The 26,048-nt window shown below is 39.6% G+C and overlaps 1 protein-coding gene across 3 annotated transcripts in view; it reads right to left on the bottom strand.

The window, feature by feature from the left end:
• The window catches only part of PIP4K2A (phosphatidylinositol-5-phosphate 4-kinase type 2 alpha), an 82,083-nt gene that overhangs the window by 36,542 nt on the left and 19,493 nt on the right, over positions 1-26,048 (bottom strand). For all 3 annotated transcript variants that reach the window (XM_034402132.3, XM_087892812.1, XM_060685019.2), the window contains exons 2-3: positions 19,422-19,519; positions 12,670-12,766 (exon numbers count right to left, since the gene is read on the bottom strand). In XM_034402132.3, coding sequence (XP_034258023.2) covers positions 12,670-12,766; positions 19,422-19,519 — 195 coding nt within the window. The remainder of the gene's footprint in view (positions 1-12,669; positions 12,767-19,421; positions 19,520-26,048) is intronic.

The raw sequence follows: 26,048 nt of genomic DNA, 5'->3' as shown, positions 1-26,048 counted from the left end.
ATCTCCCTTACCAAAGTTTTTTTTTTGATTTGGTGGATGAGATAAATTTAATTGACATGTGGCGTACCTTACACCCCCAGGACAGACAATATACATTTTACTCCATCCCACAGAACTCCTGGTCCAGAATCGATATGGTTTGGGTTACTAGAAAATTGGCATTAGAAATTAAGAAAGTTAACATGGGCATCAATACTTGGGCAGATCATAAGCTCCTTGAAATCAGTTGGTCCCATGATACGAAGAAAATACAACAGAGATGGAGCTTAAGGACCAATCTCCTAAATGAAAAAGAGTTCACACTCAAATTGAATGAAGAAATCAAACGCTTCTTCTTAGAAAATGGAAATCGAGGGACAGCCAAAGAAATTGTGTGGGACACTATGAAGGCCTATGTCAGAGGAGTAGCCATCTCATATACTGCCTTTAAAAATAAGGAAAAAAGAAAGAGTAGAGAAGAACTTACTCAAAAATTATTACAAACTGAGGCTGAATTACAGCAACGACCGGGAGATGAGGCGACGAAACAACAGTGGTTGATGATGAGACATAGACTGAATCTATTGGACCAGGAGGAGGTAGCTCAAAAAATAAGAAGATCTAAGCACTATTGTTTCGAGAACGCTAACAAGTCGGGGAGATGGCTGGCATATAAATTAAAAAAAGAGAAGGAAAAAAACCAAATACTAGCTTTAGAAGATCCACAGGGCATCCTGTTGACGAAGGAAGAAGACAAATTAGAAAGCATAAGAAAATTTTATGAATGTCTTTACAAAAATGAAGGAATTGAGTTAAACAAGGTAGAACAGTATTTGTTGGAAGCCAACCTTCCTCAAATTCCGGAAGAAGAAAAGGAAATGTTAAATGAAAAGATCACCATAGGGGAGTTAAGAACCGCCTTATCCAAAATAAAGAAGAACAAAACCCCAGGCCCTGATGGTCTCCCCGGAGAATTATATCAAAAATTTGATGATGCTCTGAAACTGGAATTGTTAGAAATTCTAAATGATGTTATTGCTGGCATAACAATCCCAGACTCCTGGAGGGAAGCGTACCTGACGATCATTCTGAAAGAAGGTGCCGACCCGAAGCAGATCTCCAACTATAGACCTATCTCACTGCTTAACGCAGATTACAAATTATTTATGACTATAATAGCGGAGAGATTCAAGAAAATTTTAAACCGATGGATACATAAGGATCAAAATGGTTTTCTCCCAGGGAGACAGATTAGAGACAATTTGAGAACAGTCCTAAATACCATTGAATATTATGAACAACACCCTGGAAAACAGATGGCTTTAATGTTTGTAGATGCCCAAAAGGCATTTGACAATCTGAATTGGACCTTCATGATAAACCAAATAGATCTAATGAGATTCGGGACTAACTTTAGGAGGATGATAGAGAATATTTACCAAAATCAGAGGGCAAATATATTAGTTAACGGAGGCAGAACCCAGACATTTCAGATCCAAAGAGGAGTCAGGCAGGGATGTCCCCTATCCCCCTTACTTTACATTCTAGCATTAGAGGTCTTACTTAGAAGGATTAGAACTAATGAAAATATCAAAGGCTTGAAGATTAGGAAGGAAATATTTAAAACACAGGCTTTTGCGGACGACGTTGCCTTCATAATAGAAGACCCATTAGATACCGGCTCAAAATTAATGCAGGAAGTTCAGAATTATGGAGAAGTCGTGGGCCTTAAACTTAATAAGAACAAAACCAAAATAATTGTGAAAAATATGACAAACCTACAAACGAAAGAATTAGAAGATTTATTAGGCCTCCAGGTAGTTAAGAAGATAAAATATCTGGGAATATGGATTACGGCGAGACTCTCTTCATTAAAAGATGATAACTATATCCCTTTATTGCAGAAAACTAATCAAGACCTTGATAGGTGGAGGAGGCTTAAATTGTCCCTGACTGGTAAAATTGCGGCGATCAAAATGAATATTTTCCCGAAATTTCTATTTCTATTTCAAAATATACCGATATCACTAGATAAAAAAAAATTTTCGGATCTGAATAAACATATCAGGAATTTTTTGTGGGAGGGTAAGAAATCGAGGATTTCTCTCAAGACACTTCAAGGGAAAAGAAATTTGGGAGGGTTCGGGCTCCCTGACTGGGAATTATATCAAAAGGCGGCAAAAATAATTTGGATAAAGGAGTGGATCAAATTACAAGAAGGTAGAATCTTGACACTAGAAGGACACGATCTCCTTGAAGGATGGCACGCTTACCTCTGGGACAAAAAGGATAGGAAGAAAACTCATTTCTATAAACATAAAATTAGAGAGACATTGATTCGTACGTGGCTGGAAATTAGACAGAAGATATATACCAAGGTTCCTAGCTGGTTGTTGATTATGGATGCTCTAGTGGCCCCAAATAGAAGAGGGAACTATAAAATGGGCACATATAAGGATATCTTGGATGAAGAAGGGAAGCTCAAACCCTTGGAAGTACTGAGGGACCAGGGGTTTATTCTGGATTGGTGGAAATATCTTCAGATTAAGTCTAGATTTCAAGAAGATAGAGATAAATGTGGTATTGAAATGAAATATGGATATTTTGACAAAATTATTTGGGGACCAGATAAGAAAATGCTATCGAAAATCTATAACTTTATATTAGATGAGGATAGAGCCGAGAAGATAGCTAAAAATCAGCTAAGCATTTGGGAGAAAAATTTAGGATATGGCCTTAATTTCAATGACTGGGAGATAGCTTGGAACAGAAATCTCAAAATAACGAAATCGGTAACATTCAGGGAAAATCACTACAAAATGTTGCATAGGTGGTACCTAGCCCCGGACAGGCTGGCCAAAATATTTCCAAATTCCTCTGCTTTATGTTGGAAATGTGGAAAGACGGTCGGCACCTTTTACCATCTGTGGTGGACTTGCCCTGAGACCAAAAAGTTTTGGTTAAAGATCCGACTCTGGCTCTCGGAAATAATGGGACAAGAGATAGCCCTGGCCCCGGAATCCTTCCTCTTAGGTATGATTGAAGATGGTCTCGACAACAATAAAACCCAACTGGCAATTCAAATTATTACTGCGGCTAGATTAGCCTTTGCGAAACTCTGGAAATCCAACTCTACCCCCTCTGAAGAAACATTAATAAATAAAATTCTAGAGTGCGCAGAGATGGCCAAATTGACGAGCGAGCTAAAAAATGAAGAGAACTTTAAGTACTACGAAGTATGGGGAATTTGGTATAACTGGTTAAAGAATAGGATAAAAATATGATAATAGGCTACGATTTGTTAGACACCCGAAATGGACTTAATTGTATAGAAATGTAGAGAATTGTATAGAACTGCATATTGTATAGCTATGGATGGAATTCATTTAATGTTTGATCTATGAAATGTGTAAACATTACACCTCGGATCAAGATTGTGATTGTACATTGTCTTTTTAAAAATTGGAAAATTCAATAAAGTATTTAAAAAAAATAAATAAAATAAAATGCTGTGATCTATGAAAGTAAAACTATTGTTATGCTTATAGTATATGAATCAGGCTCTGTGTTGACTGAATAGATAGGACTTAATCCAACTAGAAAAAGGGACGTGGTGGCTCAGTGGCTAAGACGCTGAGCTTGTGGATCAAAAGGTCAGCAGTTCAGTGGTTCGAATCCCTAGTGCTGTGTAATGGGGTGAGCTCCCGTTACTTGTCCCAGCTTCTGCCAATCTAGCAGTTCGAAAGCATGTAAAAAATGCAAGTAGAAAAAATAGTGATCACCTATGGTGGGAAGGTAACAGCATTCTGTGCACCTTTGGCATTTAGTCATGCCAGCCACATGACCACGGAGATGTCTTCGGACAGCGCTGGCTCTTCAGCTTTGAAATGGAGATGAGCACCGCCCCTTAGAGTCGGGAATGACTAGCACATATGTGCAAGGGGAAACCTTTACCTTTACCTTTTAATCCAACTAGGACAGGGGTCTGCAACCTTAAACACTCAAAGAGCCATTTGGACCCATTTTCCACAGAAAGGAAAATACCGGGAGCCACAAAACCCTTCCCGTGCCTGACTATTTCTTGAACAGCCACAATAACTAGCATATGTAGTTGAATTAAACGTTCTGTTTTCTTTTGAAACTTTTATTTGCTTGGATTTATCCATGGTTGGCCTACTGGGGGTTGAAAAGCTCAATAAGTCGCATGCCGGCAGGTATCGCACATTGGCAGTTATGACACATATTTTGAGTTACAGGGAGCCGCAGCAGAGGGGTGAAAGAGCCACATGTGGCTCCAGAGCTGCAGGTTGCTGACCCCTGAACTAGGAAGTAATAAAAGATGTGAAGCACTATTGCTAGAACTTCCTTTTTCAAAAAGGCAAGCAACTAACATACCAACCAAAGTGGAGAAATAGCTGTTCTAGTTACTTCTTTCACCTAACTGATCAGCAGCATTGAGTCTAGGAGCATCCCCAACTTGCGGATTTGCTCCTTTAGGAGGAGTGAGCTCCAATTATCACAAGGGTGGAGAGAGAGACACACAAATATTTTCTGAGAAAATAACAACTGAGTCTTATGAGATCCGTTTTCAATCTGTGTCCTATCTATTCAAATTCTTATAATCCCTAGACACTGAAAGCTGTTGAGAGATCATAAGAAGACCAGCAGTAGCACACTCTCCACACCTATGTGCCTCCTCAGTTCATCCACTAATGATCAACACAGATTCCATCCCATGCCACATCTGAATCCTGATTTAAAAGCATCCAAATAACTTGCTTCTTCTATAGTCCTTTGCAGCTTACAATTTCTTTCTACCACCTTCTGTCAAAGAGAAATCTGGACACTATCTGGATTCTAAGAGAGGCCTTTTCAGGAAGGGGGTGTATGATACATCCTCTTTCAAGGCAGCTGGTACTACAGCATACCTTCTTCTAACAAAAAGCTGACAATCTCTCTGTAATCCAACTACAAACCAAATTCTCCTGCAGAAGAATTCAGTTTAGGCTGGGGTATAATTCATAAACAGCGATATACATACATCAAAATTTGGCTGAATTTAAACATTATTACTGTTGAAATATTGTCCAGAACTCTCAGTACTTTGCTTCCACTTACAATAATATGGAAGAGGGATGGATCAACCTTAAGAAGGGTACCAGGATCATGCAACAAGGGCAAAGAAGTAATATTTGCCACTCTCATCATCATGTTATAAGCACAGATATCAGTCTGTTTTCAGCAATTTATAGGACATAACCAATAGAGTGGCTTGTTATGTGAATATCTAAACTTCCAAGGCATCAACACTCCTGAACTCAACTACTTATTTTCTTGTGCTTGTGTGACTAATGCTTGAGATTGACAAAAGATGCAGCTTCTTGAAGAAACAACAAGCACAATGAGCATGCTCATGCCTATCTAGAACAGTTTCAGATCAGAATTATTGCAGTTTACTAAAGTTTTTTTTTAAAAAAACAGGAAAAAAAAACACTAAAGTATTTAGGGCAGCTTCTATGGCAGTGATGGCTAACCTTTTCTGGACGAAGTGGCCAAAGCACGCATGCACGTATGCGCACGAAAGCAAGTGTGCATGGCCAGAGCCCAAAATGCAATGTATGCATTGCCCCCGTGCATGTGTGCTGTCCCCTGCACATGGGTGTGCGGTCCCCCCAATGCACATGCCACTCTGTGCATGCACATGCGGCCCTCTTGCACACACCCCACCCCCTGCACATGCACAGCAGTGACCAGACAAACAGCTGGCTGGCGGGAGGTGTGTGTGTGCATGCACGGCGGAGCTGAACTGGGGAGACGGCTCACGTGCTCACAGAGAGGACGCTGCATGCCACCTGTGGAACATGTGCCATAGGTTCACCATCATGGTTCTATGAGATTACCTGTCAATTCTTAGATAAGACATATTTAAGTTTAATTTCATCAAGCACTTTATATAGTTATATTTTTATTAATTAGCCCATTACTACAATTATCAAAATCAAACAGCTAACTTAGCTGTTAATACTTACTTTCAATTGATAATCTATAACAGTGCATACTCTTATTAAGATCAAACAAAATGATCCATACCTTTACAAATAATCATTCAATAACAGTAACCAAAACATTATTTGCTGACAGATGCATAATAAGACCCAAAGACCAATGTATCCCAAGTCCTATTACTTCTATGGGAAAACAAAGACAAATGAAAACAGAGACAACAGCTGGAGCAATTGGCCTGAACAAGAAAAGGAAATTTTTTTAGTAATACTTTCCTTTTCTTGTTTAGAGAGGAAGAAAGTGAAAGTCTTCCAGAATGGAGGGTTAAGCAACCTTTAACCAAGACTGCATTTGACACTTTAGAGTGCCAGTAATAAGTGGCAAAATTATGTGAAGTGGGCAAGGCTGACACACATTTGTTGAGGAAGAATCTGTATTTTTTAAAAAAATACTGTGAATTTACCATATTTTTTGGACTATAAGACATTCTGGAGTATAAGACGCACCTTATTTTGGGGGAGGAAAATAAGAAAAAAAAGTTCTGCCTCTGCCTACCAGCATCCATCGATATTCATATGGCTAGCGCCCTTGCAGCAAACAGCAGCCTGGTCAGCTTCAGCACATTAGCCTGATTCAGCACGAGCAGCTGATTGGTGGGTGGATCGCCTTCTGGAATACCCTCAATCAGTTGTTCCCAGAGGTGAACTTTAGCAACAGGTTTGCTGGTTGTGAGTGCGCATGTGTCTCATTGGGGCAGATACGCAGCTTAAAAAATGCAGCTGATCGTCACAGGCTGCTCCAGTGAGTACAGCAGGGGAAGCATGGAACCAGTCTGGCAAGGCAGTAGCTGTTCCAGGTTGCCATTTTGGCCTCTGCGCCTTGCTTTTTCACCCTCCGAAAGCTCCATTTGAGAGGCTGCCTTTGCAAGGAGAAGCTCCTTTGCAAACGGAGCTTTTGGAGGCTGCTTGGGAGGCTGTCCATTTGAGAGGCTGTTTAAGAGGCTCTCTGTTTGGGAGGCTGCATTTTCAGCCTCCAAAAGCTCAGTTTGAGAGGACGCGCGGAGGCTGAAGGGTGAGGGCCGATAGATGGGCGGGGCTACATTCTGTGTATAAGATGCACCCAAATTTTCACCCTCTTTTGGGGTGGGGGAAAATGCATCTTATACGCTGAAAAATACGGTACTTTCATTTTTAGGGAGGGGGAGGATCCCAGCTCAAAACCTGGAAAACCCCACCACTACTTTTTGACAAAGGGGAATTCCAGAGACTGTCCATGGAAGGCATGTGATTTACGCATGGACTAAGCAAACACTGAATCAAATAGAAACCATTGCAGACTAGGAGAAAAAGAATACTGAGAAACAGATAGGCCAAGTGTCAGCATAAAAGATAACTGAAAAGCAGATAAAATTATGAGAAAAATAATCCTGATGGCTCCAGTCTACCAAATTTGAATGTGAGAAAATAACTCCAAATAGCAATATAGTAAGTTAGCTAATATTCAAGATCATTTTTAAAAATAACATCATATATTCCTCATTAATTTACATAATTCCTGCTTATTCTGGTTTTTCAGACAGATAGAGGATAAATGTCTTCCTACGTAATAGAGAATATTGCTATGTTAATACATTATCAGTAAAAAGATTGGATAAACGAAAGCAATGGCAACTTTTCTCCTTTGAAATCTATGTGCACCATAGGTGTTTAGGGATTAGCATTAAACTCCAAGAGAGCAGGAAGGATTTAAAGGTCAATTTAATTAGCTTCTTCTAATCTCCAATATTTTCTACTTCTCGCTGGTATTATATTAATATCATTAAATTATAATTCTTAATTTTCAGAAAATGAAAATATTTTTATGCAAGTATGTAACCTATATGCTGGCTTGTATGCTAACAGTTGATATTAAAAGGGCTTTCAACAAAACTAAAGTTTTTTTTTTTTAAAACAGAGATCAAACATATAAAAGTAGGAATGAATAAAATTTTAAACTGAAATTATTAAGCCAAATAATATCTGAAGGGGGAAGAGGGTAATTTGAAATGAAACTGCCATGGCATAGCAGTTCCATAGGCAGTGCAGAATGTGTGTGTGTGTGTGTGTGTGTGTGTGTGTGTGTGTGTGTGTGTGTATGTGTATGTGTATGTGTATGTATATGTATATGTATATGTATATGTATATGTATATGTATATGTATATATAAAAACTAGCTAGAGGTCTAGTTTTACAATGCTCCGTACTACTTACTTGCCTTACTAGAGCTTCACTACACATTTCCAAACCCAAAATATGAATCTGATATTTTAAGGGACATGTGCGTAATTTTTGTCATGTAAATCATTTCTATGGTCTTTGAGAGGCGTATCCAAAAAGCAAACAGGATCTCCTGGAGTTGTAAATTGATTAATCCTCTACAAAGATAAAATGAAGGCACTAAGCCTGAAAGAATGTGGAATATTTTTTAAAAAAATCTAGGTTTCTCCAATTCCAAGCTGAAGTACCACTACAACTCTAGGAGATTCCAGACAGCACTGCTGTTGACCAACCAAGGAATTCTGAGATGTATCACTACAACTGCACAATAACAGAGTAGAGTAGAGTAGGGTAGGGTAGGGTAGGGTAGGGTAGGGTAGGGTAGGGTAGAATTGAGTACAACTGGTACCGGTACCAAGTACCGGTAACCAGTTACCAAGTGCCCAAATTTTGAGCATATGACGATGGGAATGCTGCAATAGTCATAATAGCAATAGCAATAGCATTTAGATTTATATACTGTTTCATAGTGCTTTACAGCCCTCTCTAAGCAGTTTATAGAGTCAGCATGTTGCCCACAACAGTCTGGGTCCTCATTTTACCAACCTCGGAAGGACGGAAGGCTGAGTCAATTTTAAGTGTGAAAACCAGTTGTAAGTCACTTTTTCAGTGCCGTTGTAACTTTGAATGGTCACTAAATGAATGAGGACTACCTATATCATACTAACCTTTTCAATTTGCTTCTTTCCTGATAATTCCCATCACTGTCATCATCCCTAAGGAATGGCAGTTGAAGAAACTAAGTGGCACTGCACTCCTGAAAAACTGCAGGAAGCCAGATTCAGGGGTGCATGGCTAGGAAAGTGATAATATAATAAAACTGGAATTGATCCTGGGTTGTTGTTGTTTTTTGGAAGATTTAAAAATGCTAAAAGACGTCAGTCAATTGTCTGCTTTCACAAAGATGTAATAAGATGCCGAGAAGCAGTTTAGCACACTTGACTTGCAAAATATGCTGAGAATGTGGCCTTTTTAACCCTTTCCTCCCATGAACAAATTTGTTGTTCAGGACTTGAAACGGAATTGCATTCTTGACTTTGAGAGATTAAAAAAATATAATAAAAATACCAGAAGGTAGAATTATCAATACTATGAAAAAAGGCTGAAGAATGACTCTAAATACTGTGACTAACATGCAGATTACCAGGCAAAGCAACTTGTTTCCAAATAATACATTATTTGTAAGCACACTGATTACATCCAGGAAGGCTTTTGCTTGAGAAAGGTCAAAGTCTTGTGCTAATGACTGTCCTAGTTTTATGACAGTGCTCTGACAGCTATTGATTAGGTCCCACAGTAGTCTGAAAATACATTAATCAGCTCAAATCAAAATCACGTAGCCTTTTCAGTTCATGTAAACATTTGAATAATTAACAGTTTGCAACACTTCAGAAAATATATGGATAGAAAACTCAAGAATGCTATTTCAAGTATTTGTGATTACAAATGAACAGAATAAAACTAGGCATGACTTACTTACAATAGATATCCTTCTATAGAAATTAAAAGTGACAATTTGCAGAATTTAAACTATTAAAAAGGAAGCATAAGTTAAAAATATCAGTAGCAGCACTATTCTGCATTTTGTCACTATAAAGTTTCAAGTATTTCAACAAAATGAATTTCCGGTTGAGGGCAATGGCCACAGATTATCATTGAACTGCAATTTAGGAATCCATAATGTCTGGAACAACTTATCAAGAATTATGTATTGATATTCCAAAGACATCTGGGGAAAGCAGTTGTTTTAATTACCGTACATTGACATGGATTATTAAGCAACCTGGGAAATCTGCCATTTTGCTCATATTTGCCCTGCACTGTTCTATGCTAAAAGCATAGCTGACAATTAAATTAGGTTTGGTATTCCCAAGCCACAGTTACTCAAGTATTTAAAATCAGAGTAATCATAAAAAATAGGTATAGAGAAAACCTGAGTGGGAAACCCACCTAGCTCAAAAGCAAAAAGTTCTGATGTCTCTGTTTGAAAAGGGCAGGAGCAGCTGGTGATCAGAAAGACTAATATTGGGTCAAACTGAACAGCAGTAAAGATATAAAGAAAACATCATAAATTCAATTCACTATGTTTGTATAGAAAAGAGTTACCTAAGATAGTATGTTATTGGCGATTTCATAGAGATAATTATTGATATTTATCTGTCACTAACTGAGTGACAGATAAAAGTCCACCTCTGTCCATGCTCTTGCTTTTAATCTTTAATTGTTAATTTTTACCATTTTTGTATTTATGCTTTTATACTATTATAAGCTGCCCAGAGTCACTAAAAAAAAATGAGATGGGCAGCATATAAACAAACAAGCAATGCTTCTTTAAAACATATGCTTTTACAATGCCCTATATACTTACTGTACTACACTTTGGGAGAAAACAGGCTATAGATAGTCCATAACGTATGACCACAATTGAGAGTGGAATTTTGGTGGTTGAGCAATGTGGTTGTTAAAGAAATCATCAACCATTTTTATCATAGTGGTTAAGCAAATCATATGATTGTTAAATGAATCTGGCTGCCGCCACTAATTTTGCTTGTTGGAAGCTGGATGGGAGATTGCAAATTGCAATTATGTAACTGGATGGCACTGCAAGTGGTTGTAAACATAAGTTAATTGTCAAGCCCCCAAATCACAATCATGTGATCAGACGGGTGATGAGATGGTCATAATTTCAAAGACAGTTTTTAAGTCACTTTTTTCAGTGCCATTGTAATTGAACCATAGTTATATTAATGGTGATAAGTGAAGGACTGTCTGTATACAAATGTGACTATGTGACAAAAGATAAAATTTTCAGAGGATAATATTCTCTCTAATTCCATGGTACATGGAATTTAACAATTGGACAATGTAAATGAATTCCCAATGCCCTTACTATGGCATAAAGACTGATACTGCAACACTGGAAAGATAAATGCATGACCCTGTTCATTCAATGGATCGAAGATCTCATTATACTGGCCACCTACTTACAGGTTACCTATAGACATAGACTTTGTATGGATTATCATAACGAATTATGTGACTCATTTATACAAAATAAGGTTAAAAAAGCATGATAGTTACATAAATGTATTAGAAATATATATATTTTCGCATAATAATTGCATTTGCTACATAGAAATGAAATTGTTTACAATTATAACAATATTTCATACTTAAGTTTCTTTTTTTCTGCTGCATTTTTGTCACATTTTAGAAGTATTTGATATGCATTTTTCTTTGATGATGTATGCCTAGCATAAATACTTCATGTTTTCTGTTTTCTTTTTCTGTTATTATTTTAAAAGCATTTTAAAAAAAGATTTAATATAAAAGTAACATTGTAAATTCTGTTCACATGAATTACCTTCTCTCTCAGATTACAAATGAAATCTCCTTTGTCTACAACAAACGACACTGTGTATATCAAATGAAATCTCACTATTCTACCTCCTCCAGAAAGTTTTTCCAACCATGAGATTTGAGGATGAAAGAAAAGTCCAGAGGTAAGGAACCAATGTTTGTTGCATAGATTAAATGTACAAGGGAGTGCAACCTTTTTTAAAAGTCTGAAGTATGTGCAAACAGAGACACTCAATCAGATTTAGAAGATACTTAAGAATCAAGTTTAAGCAAAAGGACTGCAAAAGGAAATGCAAAACTAGGTGGGTTATTTTCATTTATCTTTAGATAACATCTCCAAAAAGATACCATTACTACATATTTTTTTATACGGTCACAAATCCCAATTTATTTGTAAAGACAATTATAAACACAATATGACAAAATCATAGTAATTATCAGATGATATTAGCTAACAATGAAACTAGAGGAAGGGGCAATCCCACTGGTAATTTAAGAATTGCAGAACAAAAGGAGAAAGAGTCTTCTCTGCAACTAAAATGCAAAAAGGGAGGGAGGGAGGGAGGGAAAGTATAAATCATCACATTTTAGTTTCATACCAAAAGTTCACTTCTAACGTATTTGAGAATACTCTGAAATTTACTTCGAAATTCTACGTTTTAACCATACCACTTCCACAATTGAGAGGGACACAATGCCTTCAAATGCTTGAGGCCAACACATTGCACAACAGAGCTGGCTTCTTACCCATGATTTGTTATATGCACTACTTACCTATGACTTGTTATATGCACTTCTCATTAGAACCATAAGGGCTTAGTGAAATACAGAAAGGAAATTTAGAAAACAAACACCCATTAAATAATCTTATATGTCTCACAATTACCAGCTGAGTTTACACCTGGAAATTTGCAGAGATTTACCTTTCATTCCACCTACCTTTTTCCCAGCAGAGTACCTAATCAGACATCTCCCAAATATCAAGACTTATTTAACATGATAACCAGCTTACCTGAAAGTCCTGATCATCAATTCCAAACCTCTCTCGCAAATTACGAAAAACCATTGGACAATATTCTTTGAATTTGAAATGGCTTGGCATGTTTTCTCTGAAAAAGAGATTTGATACTCAGTAAGGAATTGTACATAGAGGTAGTCCTTAACTTGCAGCTATTTGTTTATTGGCCATTTGAAGATATGATGGTGCTGAAAGAATTATTTACAATCAGTTCTCGCACTTGTGACTGTCACAGCATTCCTGGGTCACATAATCAGAATCCTGATGCTGCCAATTGGCATGTATATAGGATGGTTGCAGTATCTCAGGGACACATGGTTACCAATTCCAACTTTTCCAGCTGGCTTCCAACAAATTCAATGGGAGAAACTCATTTGCTTAATGATTGTAGCAAAAAAGTTGGCAAATTAGGCAGGACTCAGTTGACAACTGCATTATTTAATGATGAAAGCCCTATTCATCTGTGTGTACCTCTAATCAAATCAATGTTTATTTTTCATACACCAGTCTCCAGAGCATGGCTTGATTCGTTTGTTGAAAACTAATTTAAAGTTAACAATATTTCATACCATTCTTTTAGAAGATCACATGACACAATCAGGGGTGAGCTGCTGAGTGTTTGGGAGACCCTCTAGCAGGGGTAAAATGCTCCCAGTTCGGATCGGATCGCCGGATTCGGTAGCGATGGAGGCGAGTGGTTCGGAGAACCAGTAGCAAAAATCCCTGCCCCCCCACCATGCCCACGATCTGAGCTGAGCCACACAATCATCAGAGGCTTTTTTTTTTTTACTTTTAAAAGCAATTTTTCTACAATCTCTTCCGATGAAAAAAAGCTTTTAAAAGTAAAAAAAAAAAAAAAAAGCCTCTGATGATCGTGCAGCTCAGCTGGGATCATCAGAGGCTTTTCAAAGCATTTTTTTCTGCAACCTCTTGGCCGAAGAAGTGGTAAAAAAAAATGCTTTGAAAAGTCTCTGACAATCCCAGCTGAGTTCCCTGATCGGCAGAGAGGCTTTTCAAAGCATTAGAAAAAATGCTTTGAAAAGTTAAAAAAAAAAAATTGGCCACACCCACCCAGTCACATTGCCCACTACCACCTCCAAGCCACGCCCACAGAACTAATACTAACAAATTTTGCATTTCACCCCTGCCCTCTACCTAAGATCATGTGCAGTTCGGAGAACCCCCAAATCCCACTCCTGGCTGGCTCCGCCCATCCTGCCCTTCCCCTCCCAGGAGTCCCCACTGGCTTGTTTTGGATGCAGGTAAGTGCGGGGCATGCCTGGAGGCTCGGGGAGGTAAAAAAACGGGCCTACCGGAAGTTTGGGAAAGCCAGAAATGGGCATGTTTTTGGCCTCCAGAGGGCCTCCGGAACCTGGGGAGGACATTTTCGCCCTTCCGGAGGCTTAACGAAAACCTCCAGAACCTGGGAAGGGCAAAACGTCCCCCCATCGCAGTGCAGGCGGCCGACTAGACCATGCCCACCATGGCCATGCCCACCCAGGAACCGGGCAGAGAACCCCTTGCTAAAATTTTTGAAGCCGACCCCTGGACATAATTCAATAATCAACTAATCCTTTCTGCTCCCCCCAAAACCTGGTATTCTGTCAAGTGATCCCCTTCTACAGAGCCTTTAAGAATATACAGCTCCAAGCAATGGCCGTCTGTCTGACCCCTAAACTGGCCTAATTAAATTTTGAATCCTTATATTCTCTTTTGTACAAAGGTTCCTGTAAGGCAGAGTCCCCAACCCCCAGGCCACAGGCCACTACTGGGCCTCTCTCCCCCTGCACAACCAAACCGGAAATGTTTGGGATTGTTGCTTTAAGGCTGTGACGGTGAACCTGTGGCATGTGTGCAGGAAGTGGCACACAGAGCCATCTCTACGGGCATGTGAGCCATTGCCCATTGCTCTTCTGGGTTCCGACACACCGGCCAGCTGGTCTTCACACACAAGGGAACACCAGAAACCTGAAAAGCAGCCGCCCGGTGCAGATGCATGTCCCGGGAAGATGCTCTTACGGTTTCCTTCCTGGACTTCCGATTTCTGGTGTGCATGCACACGTGAAGACCAGCTGGCCAATATGCATGCCTGCACCGGAAACCAGAAGATCATCTTCCCGGTGCACGCATGTGCACTGGGCGGCTGTTCTTCCGGTTTCTGATGTGCGCATGTGCACTGGCCAGCTGGTCTTTGCTCACACATGCATGCCAGAAACCGCAAGACCAGGTGCCCAGAAACCAGATCATCATCTTCCCGGCACACGCATATGCACTGGGTGGCTGCTATTCTGGTTTCTGGCACACGCGCATGCTCCCGTTTTGCCACTCGGTGCTGAGTGGTTCACCAACGCTGCTCTAAGATATTCTCCTCATCCTTGAGTTTAAAACTCCATTAATTATTATTGATACTGCTAGCCATTTATCTAAACAAGTGAGAATAAAATTCTCTATGTATACCAGGTGGCATTGGTCTGAATGTGTTATAAAAGGAAGAATGCAAATGTTAAAAAACAAAATTTCAACTTTATTGGGAGAAAGCAGAGACCAGTACCATGGTTTCAAGTAAGACACACTTAAATTGCAAAGCTGTGCTGACTAAAGTCATAATACACCCCTGGGTCTCCCTCCTGCATTACTAGAGGTGGCAAAATAGAGTTGACCCGGTAGCTATCCAGTTCCACCTCTAATATAGCCCAAGATTCTTAAAGAAAAATGTAAAATTGTGATAGATAATCAAAGAAGGGTTGGTCTTTTGATGGTGCAAACCAGCCAGGAATATTCCAAGTTAACAAGGAAATTGCATCATCACTCAAGAACAGTCAAATGGCTTGATTTTTATTTTGGCAGGCCAATGACCTGAGATTGTTGTGTTGAACTGAATAACCAGTGGGAAACAACCAGGCTTCCTCTAAACATTGGCTTGTCTCATGCAAATTCTGTAACTATTCCAGGGAATTTTGCTCTGAGAAAATGAAATTAGTACAGTCCAATAGATTTTATGTTGTAGGGTCTTCAGCAATACTGCATGAAGGCTTGGTAGTTCTTGCTATATTCTGCTCTGTACAATTGAATCAGCAAGAGGTCTGCCTCTAGCCTCTTGCTTGTTACTAATTGACCCAATTGCATGTCTTGGTGTGTTTGAGAACTCCTCAGCTAAAATGGAGCCCCTGGGTAAGCCCAAGAATCCCTACTGGTTCATAAGGATCTGTGGAGCTATGGATTGGGAGATAATATCCAGCCATTCCATTCTCCACTCAGGGGAGACAGTAGCTATAATTAGAGAAACAAGGCCTACCAAAGGTTAAGGAGCTAAAATTATTGATAAGCCCAGCTTTAGTTATATCTGGAGAGTGTTTATTTAGTAAATCTGACTCCTATGGTCTTGCTTTATCAAATTTGAGGGTGGTGCAGTGGCTGCCTTGGAGGCATCAGGGAACTGACTTGAGATGATTGTTTGATATAGTTGACATAGAATTGAATAGAGATTAATCTTTTCGTTACAAAGGACTCCATGGATAATATTTGAATGTGCTTTCATCTTAAATAATGGGGTGGTGTGGTAGATTGTTTGAAACGTTGAAGAATCCACTTAAGGTTTAAGACACTTGGGAGTTATTTAACAGCACACAGATCTATCTGGCTGTTTTGACTATGAAGAAGTTGGCCTAGAGAAATTACTATTGCTCTCCCTAGAATTCCAGGTCTGCTATTTTAGCTATTAAAAAAAACGCTGAGAATGATTTATCATGTCCGCTATAAACAGTTTGAACTAGAAATATTCTTCTGTTGCAGCTGGGGAGCTTCAACTTGTGTGAAGCCCATCCTCTTCCATTTTGTCAAGTTTTACAGTGATATTACAGTAAACATTTGGGTACTATAACATTTTCTCAGATTATTTTACATTTAATTAGTTGTTCTTTAACGGCACACATGCCTTGGATAACAACATTAGATGGACCAATTGTATCAGCCTTAATAGGCATGAAAAGTCCAGTTTTATGCTTTTGAATATAAGCCTCGACATTATATTTCAGTATTTCCTCTCCATGTTTTATAGCTCAGAGATGCTCGAATATTATGATCACAATTTGAGTTGTGAATAGGTATTGGGTTTGCCATGAACTCTACCAAATTTTCTCAGGGAGCCTTATTTTGGTTTTTATTTTTAAACTCGTTTTATTTCCCCTGAGACTAGTCACAATAAGAGTCCATGAGGGAGTCCAGATTCCCATTTAGTTCTTCCCTAACAGATAAGGAATGCTGTTGTCTAACAGCTGTTGTTTTTCTATTTCTGTTTGAAGATCCCATTCTAAGATATCAGATTTGTTTGAAATAAAAGGAACATTTGTTTACTTAAAAGATCCTTTTCTTGCAAAATGTTCTTTTATCTGTGGTTGTTTGGCTGATTTCTGTAAAGGGAGGGAGCTGGGCTCTCATATCATTTCTTTTTCCCATATCATTCAAGTCCACAATAAGTCCTTTATCTGCGCCTTTGCCTTCACATTCATCTCATATGAACAGTATAACTTGAATTAAAGAGAAAGTCCCTATAAAAATTGCTAAAAACTAATAATACAGTTAAACGGGAAGGGGCTATAAGAAAACATGTTACTGGGCTGATAACTCTGTGTCCCTCAGTCCCAATTATGGTTGTAAATTGAAGATTACCTATAGCAGTGTTGGTGAACCTTTTTGGCACCGAGTACATGCGTGTGCCGGGAAGATGATCTTCCGGTTTCCGGAGCGTGCATGCACACTGGCCAGCTTGTCTTTTGTGTGCGCATGCACACCAGAAACAAGAAGATCATCTTCCCGGGGCACGCATCCGCACTGGCGGCTGCTCTTCTGCTTTCTGGTGCTCCTGCACGCATGAAGACCAGCTGGCCAGCGCACCAGAACCCGGAAGAGCAACAGGCACGTGCCCGGAGAGATGGCTCTGCATGCCACTTCCAGCACGCGTGCCATAGGTTCGGCATCACAGATGAATAGTGATTAACATATAGCCATATTCTTTCATATCTTTCAGATCAAGGATACACCCAAATACAATTGTAATTATTATAACTTAGAAGCTTGCAAAATTGTTGTATCCCAAAGACCTTTGCACTACAATTCCAAATGTCACATTTTGCTCAATTTGATGACAATTTTCAGTCAGGCAAAAATAAATTATTCTCAGAGATCTGTACAAAGGAGTGTCAGATGATATGGAGACATTAATGGAAGAATTGGAATAAATCGCTATGCAGGTGGAGATCTCTTCTTTTCAAGAGTCAATATAGTCAGACAAAATGAATTCTAGATATTCAGTGGCATAAATTAGCACAAAATTTCAAAACTTTAAGAGCACAAAGAACTGGATTACAGAATACTCAGAATGATTCGCAATCAAGTTATTAAAGCAAACATCTCTTTTTTAAAGTTTACATGAGTATCTGTTTCAAAGAGGTTCAGTGCTCACACTGTAGTATGTTCCAAAACATTTATTTGGAATTATTCTTGAAGTGTGCATAGTCCTATTATGCATTTCTGCTCTGCTAGTCAAGCAATTCTCCATAAATGGCAGAATCTGCATCTAACTTCAGAATAATATTTTCTTCCATTCCATAGACATAAGTCTCTGATATGACTTGCAGAATTCAGCTCTAATCAGTCTTTCAGCCTTTATTACAGTAACACTAATCCAATATTAATATATACAACATTGAATTGTTCTCAATAGAATATTCCACTTGTGCAGTTCCGATTCTAATAGTTGTGTGCATATGGAATACATCATCCCAGTGTTTCTATTTCCTAAATACTTCCAGAAGTAACCTGTATTTGATTTAACAAATCCTCAATAGCTTTTTTGTTAAGTAATAGATAAGTAATTTGACTTAGCAAATTTTCAATAGGTATAACAATCAATTTTTACATTAGCCAGAACTTTCCAAACTACAGAATTATCAAACATTAACAGCAGTTTACCTCTACCTCTTAGAATATTTTAAAATGAATTAATAGCACCCTTTTAAACTCATGTAAACATCAAGTCCAAACTGTAGAACTATACTCAGAAGCACTATTAGTTGTTGCATACTAATGGAGACTCTCTTAGACCTGAACTGAAATTCTGTGGAAATTTAGCTTGGAAGCAACCTTTTGGAGAAGTGATAACTTTCTAGGACAGTGATGGCTAACCTTTTCTGGACCGAGAGTGTGTGTGTGCAAATCCCCAAAATGCAATATGTGCGCATCCCCCATGCATGTGCCCCACCCTCCTGCATGCATGCATGGGCCCCACATGTGCCACATCCCCGTCCATGCGCGCACAGGCCCCCACATGTACTGCACCCCTGCGCATACACGGCAGAGACCCAACGACCAACTGGCCAGTGGGAGGCATGCACACATGCGCGGTGGAGCTGAACTGGGGCGACGCACCAGTGATGCACAGAGAGGGCGTTGCATGCCACTTGTGGCACATGTGCCATAGGTTCGCCATCACGGTTCTAGGACATCAGGCCTACAAAGGAGGGCAGGCACATTGCTTCCTTCATCCCTTTGGAATTCATCCTCTTCCACCTTTCAATTTCTTTTGGGATCCAAGTAGAAAAAAATATAATGAAAAACCAACTCCACAATAGAACTGCTGATGTTCTTAACATATTTTTAAAAACCTAGCTCAGAGAATCAAAATTAAGTAAAAATGTAGTTATTTCAATTGAAAAATATAAAACAAAACAGAAGTTGGCCTAACTTACTTATTGAAAAGGTGGTTGTCCACTTTTATCTTTGAATATGCTTTGAAGTCATCTGGCATCAGCATAATAGGGATTTGAACATGGCTCAGTTCATTGATCTACAAAGAAGACAAAAAGGAAATTAAAAAAAAAGAATTGAAATATGAGAAGAAATTAATTTCTTCCTGCCTCAGTTGGGAAACATGAAGACCTCCAGATGTTGACTTTCTAACCATCATGAATACTAGTCATATTTTACAGAACACACAATTCATGAAATCCTTCAGCTTAAAACAAACCAATTACAGAGAATATGTGAAAATTATTCTATAGTTGATGTGCTAGAACTATAAACTGTAAAATAGATTTATCACAGGTTAGAAATCAGATTTTCCAAAAAATACTGCAGAAGTTTAAACCACAAGGAAAGTATGAAGTATTAATATTATATTTATTAGCATATTTTTTCATGTCTGAATTAAATTTGAATTTGTTGTGTTCATCTATGGCTGTTTTATATACCGTTTAGTATTTTCTTCTAATAATAAAATTCCCTCCACATACACAATGCTTTTTTTCAGCAATTATTAAATTACAGATAGCAGTACTTACTACAGGGAGACAACATAGAATTTAAAACAATGGAGACAGGCACAGCAAGGCAATCTCTTGACTTGTCTTTGTTCTCAGGCAATGTTCAAAAGCAATGCCTCTTTAATTTAAGAATATCAAACAGAAAATAGAAAAAGAATCAATTGTTTCCAGATTTTGGTGACTGGCTTCAAGGAATCAGCTACTATTGAGGCTTTCTGCGCCAAAAGGAAAAAATGGTTTAGCATCATCTGCTACTCACAGAATCAAATAGCATGAAAACAATACTTGACGTGTAATAACAGTGACACAAATTAAAATGAATGATTTCATCAGAAAGAAGACCCTCACATTTTTGCAAGGAAAAGGCTTATACAATAAATCCATGCTTTTTCTAGTGGAAAGTTGTTTTATAAAAGTATAAAGAACAACCATTGTTCAAGTTAAAAAAACACAACATCTAGAGCTCACATCATGCAGTTAGTTCCTGTGAAATTAAACCATCAGGTAGCATCTGAAAGGCTTTTGCTAAAACCTTAGATAGCTGCCAATGACTCACACCATATGAAGCAATTTAAAGCTGTCTAAAGTCTGTAATATCTTGGATGTATCTGAATGATTACAAGTCTTGTGATAGATGAACCTTTTGCTAGTCAGCTAACTAAGATATGTAGAAAGCATGTCACAATAATAATGGGGGAATATTAAAGGAAAAAAAAAATAGATCCAGGAAACTACAGACCTGTCAGCCTGACCTCAATACCAGGGAAGACTTTGAAAAAGATAATCAAGCAATGAATCAGCGAACACCTAGAAGCAAACAAAGTAATAACCAAAAGCCAACATGGGTTTCTCAAAAACAGATCATGCCAGACTAAGCTTATTGCATTCTTTGACAAAGTGACAAAATTAGTGGACCAGAGGAAAGCTTACTTGGACTTCAGTAAGGCATTTGACAATGTAGACCATAACCTACTACTAGATAAAGAAGAAAAATATGGGTTAGACAGCATCACCACTAGATAGATTTGTAACTGGCTGATCAACCGCACTCAATGTGTAGTCCTCTATGGAACTGCATCTACATGGAGGGAAGTATGCAGTGGAGTACCCCAAGGCTCTGTTTTAGGCCCAGTACTCTTCAACATCTTCATCAATGATTTGGAAGAGGGGACAGATGGGGAACTCATCAAATTTGCAGATGCAGATGGTGGAATAGCCAACACTCCAGAAGATAGGCTCAAGATACAGAAGGATCTTGACAGACTTGAACATTGGGCACTATCTAACAAAATGAAATTCAGCAGTGAAAAAAGCAAGGTTCTACATCTAGGGAAGAAAAACAAAATGCACAGGTACCATATATGTGGTAGCTTGCTCAATAGTAGTAACTATGAGAGGGATCTTGGAGTCCTAGTGGACAACCATTTAGATATGAGCCAGTAGGGTGCAGCAGCTGCCAAAAAAGCCAACACAATTCTGGGCTGCATAAACAGAGGGATAGAATCAAGATCACGTGAAGTGTTAATACCACTTTATAATGCCTTGGTAAGGCCACACTTGGAATACTACATTCAGTTTTAGTCGCCACGATGTAAAAAAGATGTGGAAACTCTACAAAGGGTGCAGAGAAGAGCAACAAAGATGATTAGGGGACTGGGGGCTAAAACACACGAAGAACGGTTGCAGGAACTGGGTATGTCTAGTTTAATGAAAAGAAGAACTAGGGGAGACATGATAGCAGTGTTCCAATATCTCAGGAGCTGCCACAAAAAAGAGGGAGTCAAGCTATTCTCCAAAGCACCTGCGGGCAGGACAAGAAACAATGGATGGAAACTAATAAAGGAGAGAAGCAATTTAGAACTAAGGAGAAATTTCGTGATAGAACAATTAATCAGTGGAACAACTTGCCTCCAGAAGTTGTAAATGCTCCAACACTGGAAGTTTTTAAGAAGAGATTGGATAACCATTTGTCTGAAGTGATGTAGCGTTTCCCACCTAAGGAGGGTTGGACTAGAAGACCTTCAAGGCCCCTTCCAACTCTTGTTATTGTTCTATTCTTTACTTTAAAAACTCTTTAAAGATTCCTTTGCTTAATCCCAAAATTATTAAATGGTATCTTTTTAGAATTATAATAGTTTTTGGTGGAGACAATCTGCTATGACATGTGGGCTTATCTTCTGGAATATATATTCAGATGTCGTAACGTATTTCCATATTAGACATAATAACTTCAGCATTAGAGAGATAGAATATCTATTTTTTTATATTTGAAACATAAATTAAGATTCATATTTAAAAATAATTTAAGATTCATATCCAAGGGCCAAAATTCCATAAAATGATGAAATACACATTGTGATATCATGATGCAAACCCCATTCTTTTTTTACATGTGTCTGCCATTGTAATACATATACAAACAGGTGTATGTTTGTTTCATGACGCACCTTCATCTAGGCCAGGGGTGTCAAGGCCTAGGGGTCGGATCCAGCTTACGGGGTGCTTAGATCTGGCCCCTGGTGCTGCCTTGGAAACAGCAAAGGATTGGTCTGCAGTGCCTCTGCCAGCGAAAACGGAGCTCGGGAGGGGGTCCTCCCAAACTCCATTTTCACTGGCAGAGGGTTAGTAAGTAACACCCCCAACGAAAGAAGACTCCAAGGCTAGAAGTTCCTCAAAGTTCCATTTTATTAGAGATGTCATATTGGCACATTTGGGAAAACCCAAATCTGAAAGCTTCCAGGTTTTCCCCACCCAAAGGAAAGTCTAAATCCTTGTCCCAGCACCCACGTCCATCACATGGCCCAACCAATGCACCATCCCAACTGGAGATGCCTCCCAGTCACACCACTCCAGGTGCAGGGCAGGATGTCCTTGATTCTCAGAGAAAGGAATGTTGTTAAGGCTAGATTTCTCCCCTACTCCATACAATCTCCCCTCCTAATTTCCCACAACACTAAATGTGGCAGGCCTGAAGATCCAATGTAAAAGACAGGCTGTCCCCCCTCAATTGATGATCGTGTCCTGCAACGAGAGGAACATAGGGGTTAAACCAATATTCCCTAACCACCTCTCTCCTCCCTCCCCCCAGGGGACCCTTTGGCTTATCGGGGTATTTATCATGGAATTGCTTCACTAGTCTGTCTGCTTTAACATCCCAGCTTTTAACCTAGGCTGCTTCAGACAAAGGGTACCCTTTCCAATGAACTAAATATTGCAATTGACCTCTATACAATCTAGAGTTAAAATATAAAGTTAAAATTCTTTTAACTTTATAATGGGTTTCCCCTTGCACCACTATAGGTTTGGGAGCTGGTCGGGTCTGCGGTCTCAATCTTGACCCGATCGCTGGCTTTAGCAGACTACAATGAAAGACAGGGTGCACATTCCCTAGAACAGTGGCTCTCAACCTTCCTAATGCCGCAGCCCTTTAATACAGTTCCTCATGTTGTGGTGACCCCCAACAATAAAATTATTCCTAAAACCATTGAAAATATGTGTTTTCTGATGGTCTTAGGCGACCCCTGTGAAAGGGTCGTTCGACTCCCAAAGGGGTCCCGACCCACAGGTTGAGAACCACTGCCCTAGAATGTGAAGGAGGCTAAACTGAACTGTCACTGGCTTAATTACTTTCATTATTGGGAAAGGACTTAAAAACTTAGGTTCCAGCTTTTTACTGGGTAACTTCACTTTTATGTATTTGGTTGATAGATAAACTTGATCTCCCACACTGAAGAGGGGTTGAAGAGATCGGTGTTTGTCAGCTTGTTTTTTATACACCTCAGCGACTTCTGCCAGTGCTTTTTTGGTGTTTTCCCATCCCTTCTTCAGAGATTCCATTGTTGTGGTCCGCCAGGGGCCTGCAGAGCTGGCAGCAGAGTCGGACATGAGGAGGTTGGGAAGGAACATGGGCCAGTTCGGAGTCTGGGGAAGGCTTGGAAGTGCTGGAGGCAGAGAAAGGGCTATCTGGAAGGTACGTGCTGCCTCTGGAGCTTCCAGAGTCAGACCTCAGCGAGGCAGAGGAACAGGGGGAGCCTGTTCCCAGTGCACGCATGTGCAGGGCTGCCAGAAGGCAAGAACAGTTAAAACAAAAGCGACGATTTGGGAGTAGGGCTTGGAGATGATTGGCCCCTCCCATAAAACTTAAAGGAGGATAAAGGCATGTGGGCAACAAAGGCAACATTGTTAATTCTGTTCAGTTTAAAGTCTGAAGCTCTGTTTGATTCTGGACTCCGTGTGGCTTTTCCAATTAGGTCTTTGGCAGCCTGTCAAGGGAGATAAAGGTGGGTGATTATCAGCTTTATCCAGAAGGACTCTTTACAACTATTTGGGACTCATCTGTGAATGAACAGAATTCACAGCCATTGAAATTAAAGAGGTTTTTGGGACTACTCGTGTGTTTTACTGACTACGGAAGTCTAGGTCAGAACATCCATACACTCGGTCAGAGACATGGAAGAAAGTGGTTCTCTGGGCAGTTTGGGCATGGGGACAAAGTCCATGCCGCTGGTCACCTGGAAGGAAGTTAAGCCAGTGCTGCTATGCATGGCATTGTTGTAAGCCACTTCTGCAAATGGCAAAAGGTCCGCCCAGTTCTCTTGTTACATAACATCTTATATATATTATATATTGCTTCACCATTGCGTTTGCTTGTTCCACAGCTCCATTCATACTCGGATGGAAGACGGGCAGCCAGTAAATCTGTTTAATAAACATCTTTGCCAGCTTCTTGGCTGAGGGCAATCCCGAGAAAGCAGTTAAGTGGGCTTGATTGGAAAATAAGTCGATCACTGTCCAAATCACCGTATTTCCCCCCCACTCTCTGAGAGTTCGACTATAAAGTCCATTGCGATTTCCTCCCAAGGTCGGCTGGGGCTAGCTACTTGCTGGAGGAGCCCAGGAGGTTTCCCTGGTCTCATCTTCATAGCTGCACAGGTGGCACAGCTTTTAACATAATCTTCAACATCAGCTTTCATCTTTGGCCACCAAAAGTGTCTCCTGGCCAGGTGCAGAGTTTCAAGAACCCAAAATGGCCAGCCAGTTGTGAGTCGTGGCTGCACTGTAGTACTTCCAGCCTCAAGCTGGCGGGGACATATAGTTTAGATCCTTTCCAAGCCAGCCCATCCCTCATGGTCAAGATATCTTTATTATCTGTGAGCCATAGGTCAATTGCAAACTGCTTTCAGTTTGTCCTGTCCGGGATCAGGTGGTCGTCTGGCTTGTCCCCTGGTGGTGACTTGTGCAGCTTGTTGTGAGGGGGGATGATGGCATGTATGACTTCTTCCCTGCGGCTATCGAATTGTGGTTTTCTCTATAAGGCGTTGGCTCGCATATTTTTCCCCGCTGGAATGTACTTCAGTTCAAACTTAAATCGTCTAAAGTATTGTGCACAATGGATTTGTTTGCGAAATAGTTTTCTGGGGTTTTTTAGGGCTTCAAGGTTTTTGTGATCAGTCCAGACCTTGAAAGGCACTTTACCCCCTTCATGAAAATGTCTCCAGGAGAGGAGGGTCCTGCGTAGGCTTCCTTCTCCCAAATAGCCCAACTCCTCTCGGTGTCGGTGAACTTCTTGGACACATAGGTGCAGGGCAGGAGCTATCCTTGTGGGTCCTTCTGTAGGACCACGGCCACCATCATGCTACATTGCTAGCGCCTCCTTGAACTGACAGATGAACTGTCTCTCTGGTTCCGGGTGTTGGAGGATCGGCTCCTCGGCAAAGAGTCTCTTTAAGTTTTCTTTTTTAAAAATTTTATTTTTAAATAAAAATGTCAAATCAATGCGTGAACAGTGTGGCACCTGGGTCATACATTCCAATACAAATAAAACTAATCAAGTTAATCATAATCCTAACATTCAATCCGCTTATATACTTCTAATAATACATACTTATATAAAGTTATAGTCTATCATTGTTCATTTATTCCACATTTTCTCGTTATTACTTTCATTTTATGATATAAAAATGTAAAACTAATATTCCCCCTTTTCTTATTTCTATCACTTATTCTAGCTTTTAATCATATCACCCTTTGTTAAGAGACTTTTTCTTCCTTTCT

Source organism: Pantherophis guttatus, chromosome 4 (assembly GCF_059756535.1).
Source record: "Pantherophis guttatus breed Tessera chromosome 4, ASM5975653v1, whole genome shotgun sequence".
Lineage (NCBI taxonomy): Eukaryota > Metazoa > Chordata > Lepidosauria > Squamata > Colubridae > Pantherophis > Pantherophis guttatus.
The sequence above is the reverse complement of the archived record's forward strand: the minus strand, read 5'-3'. Positions and strand labels throughout refer to the sequence as shown.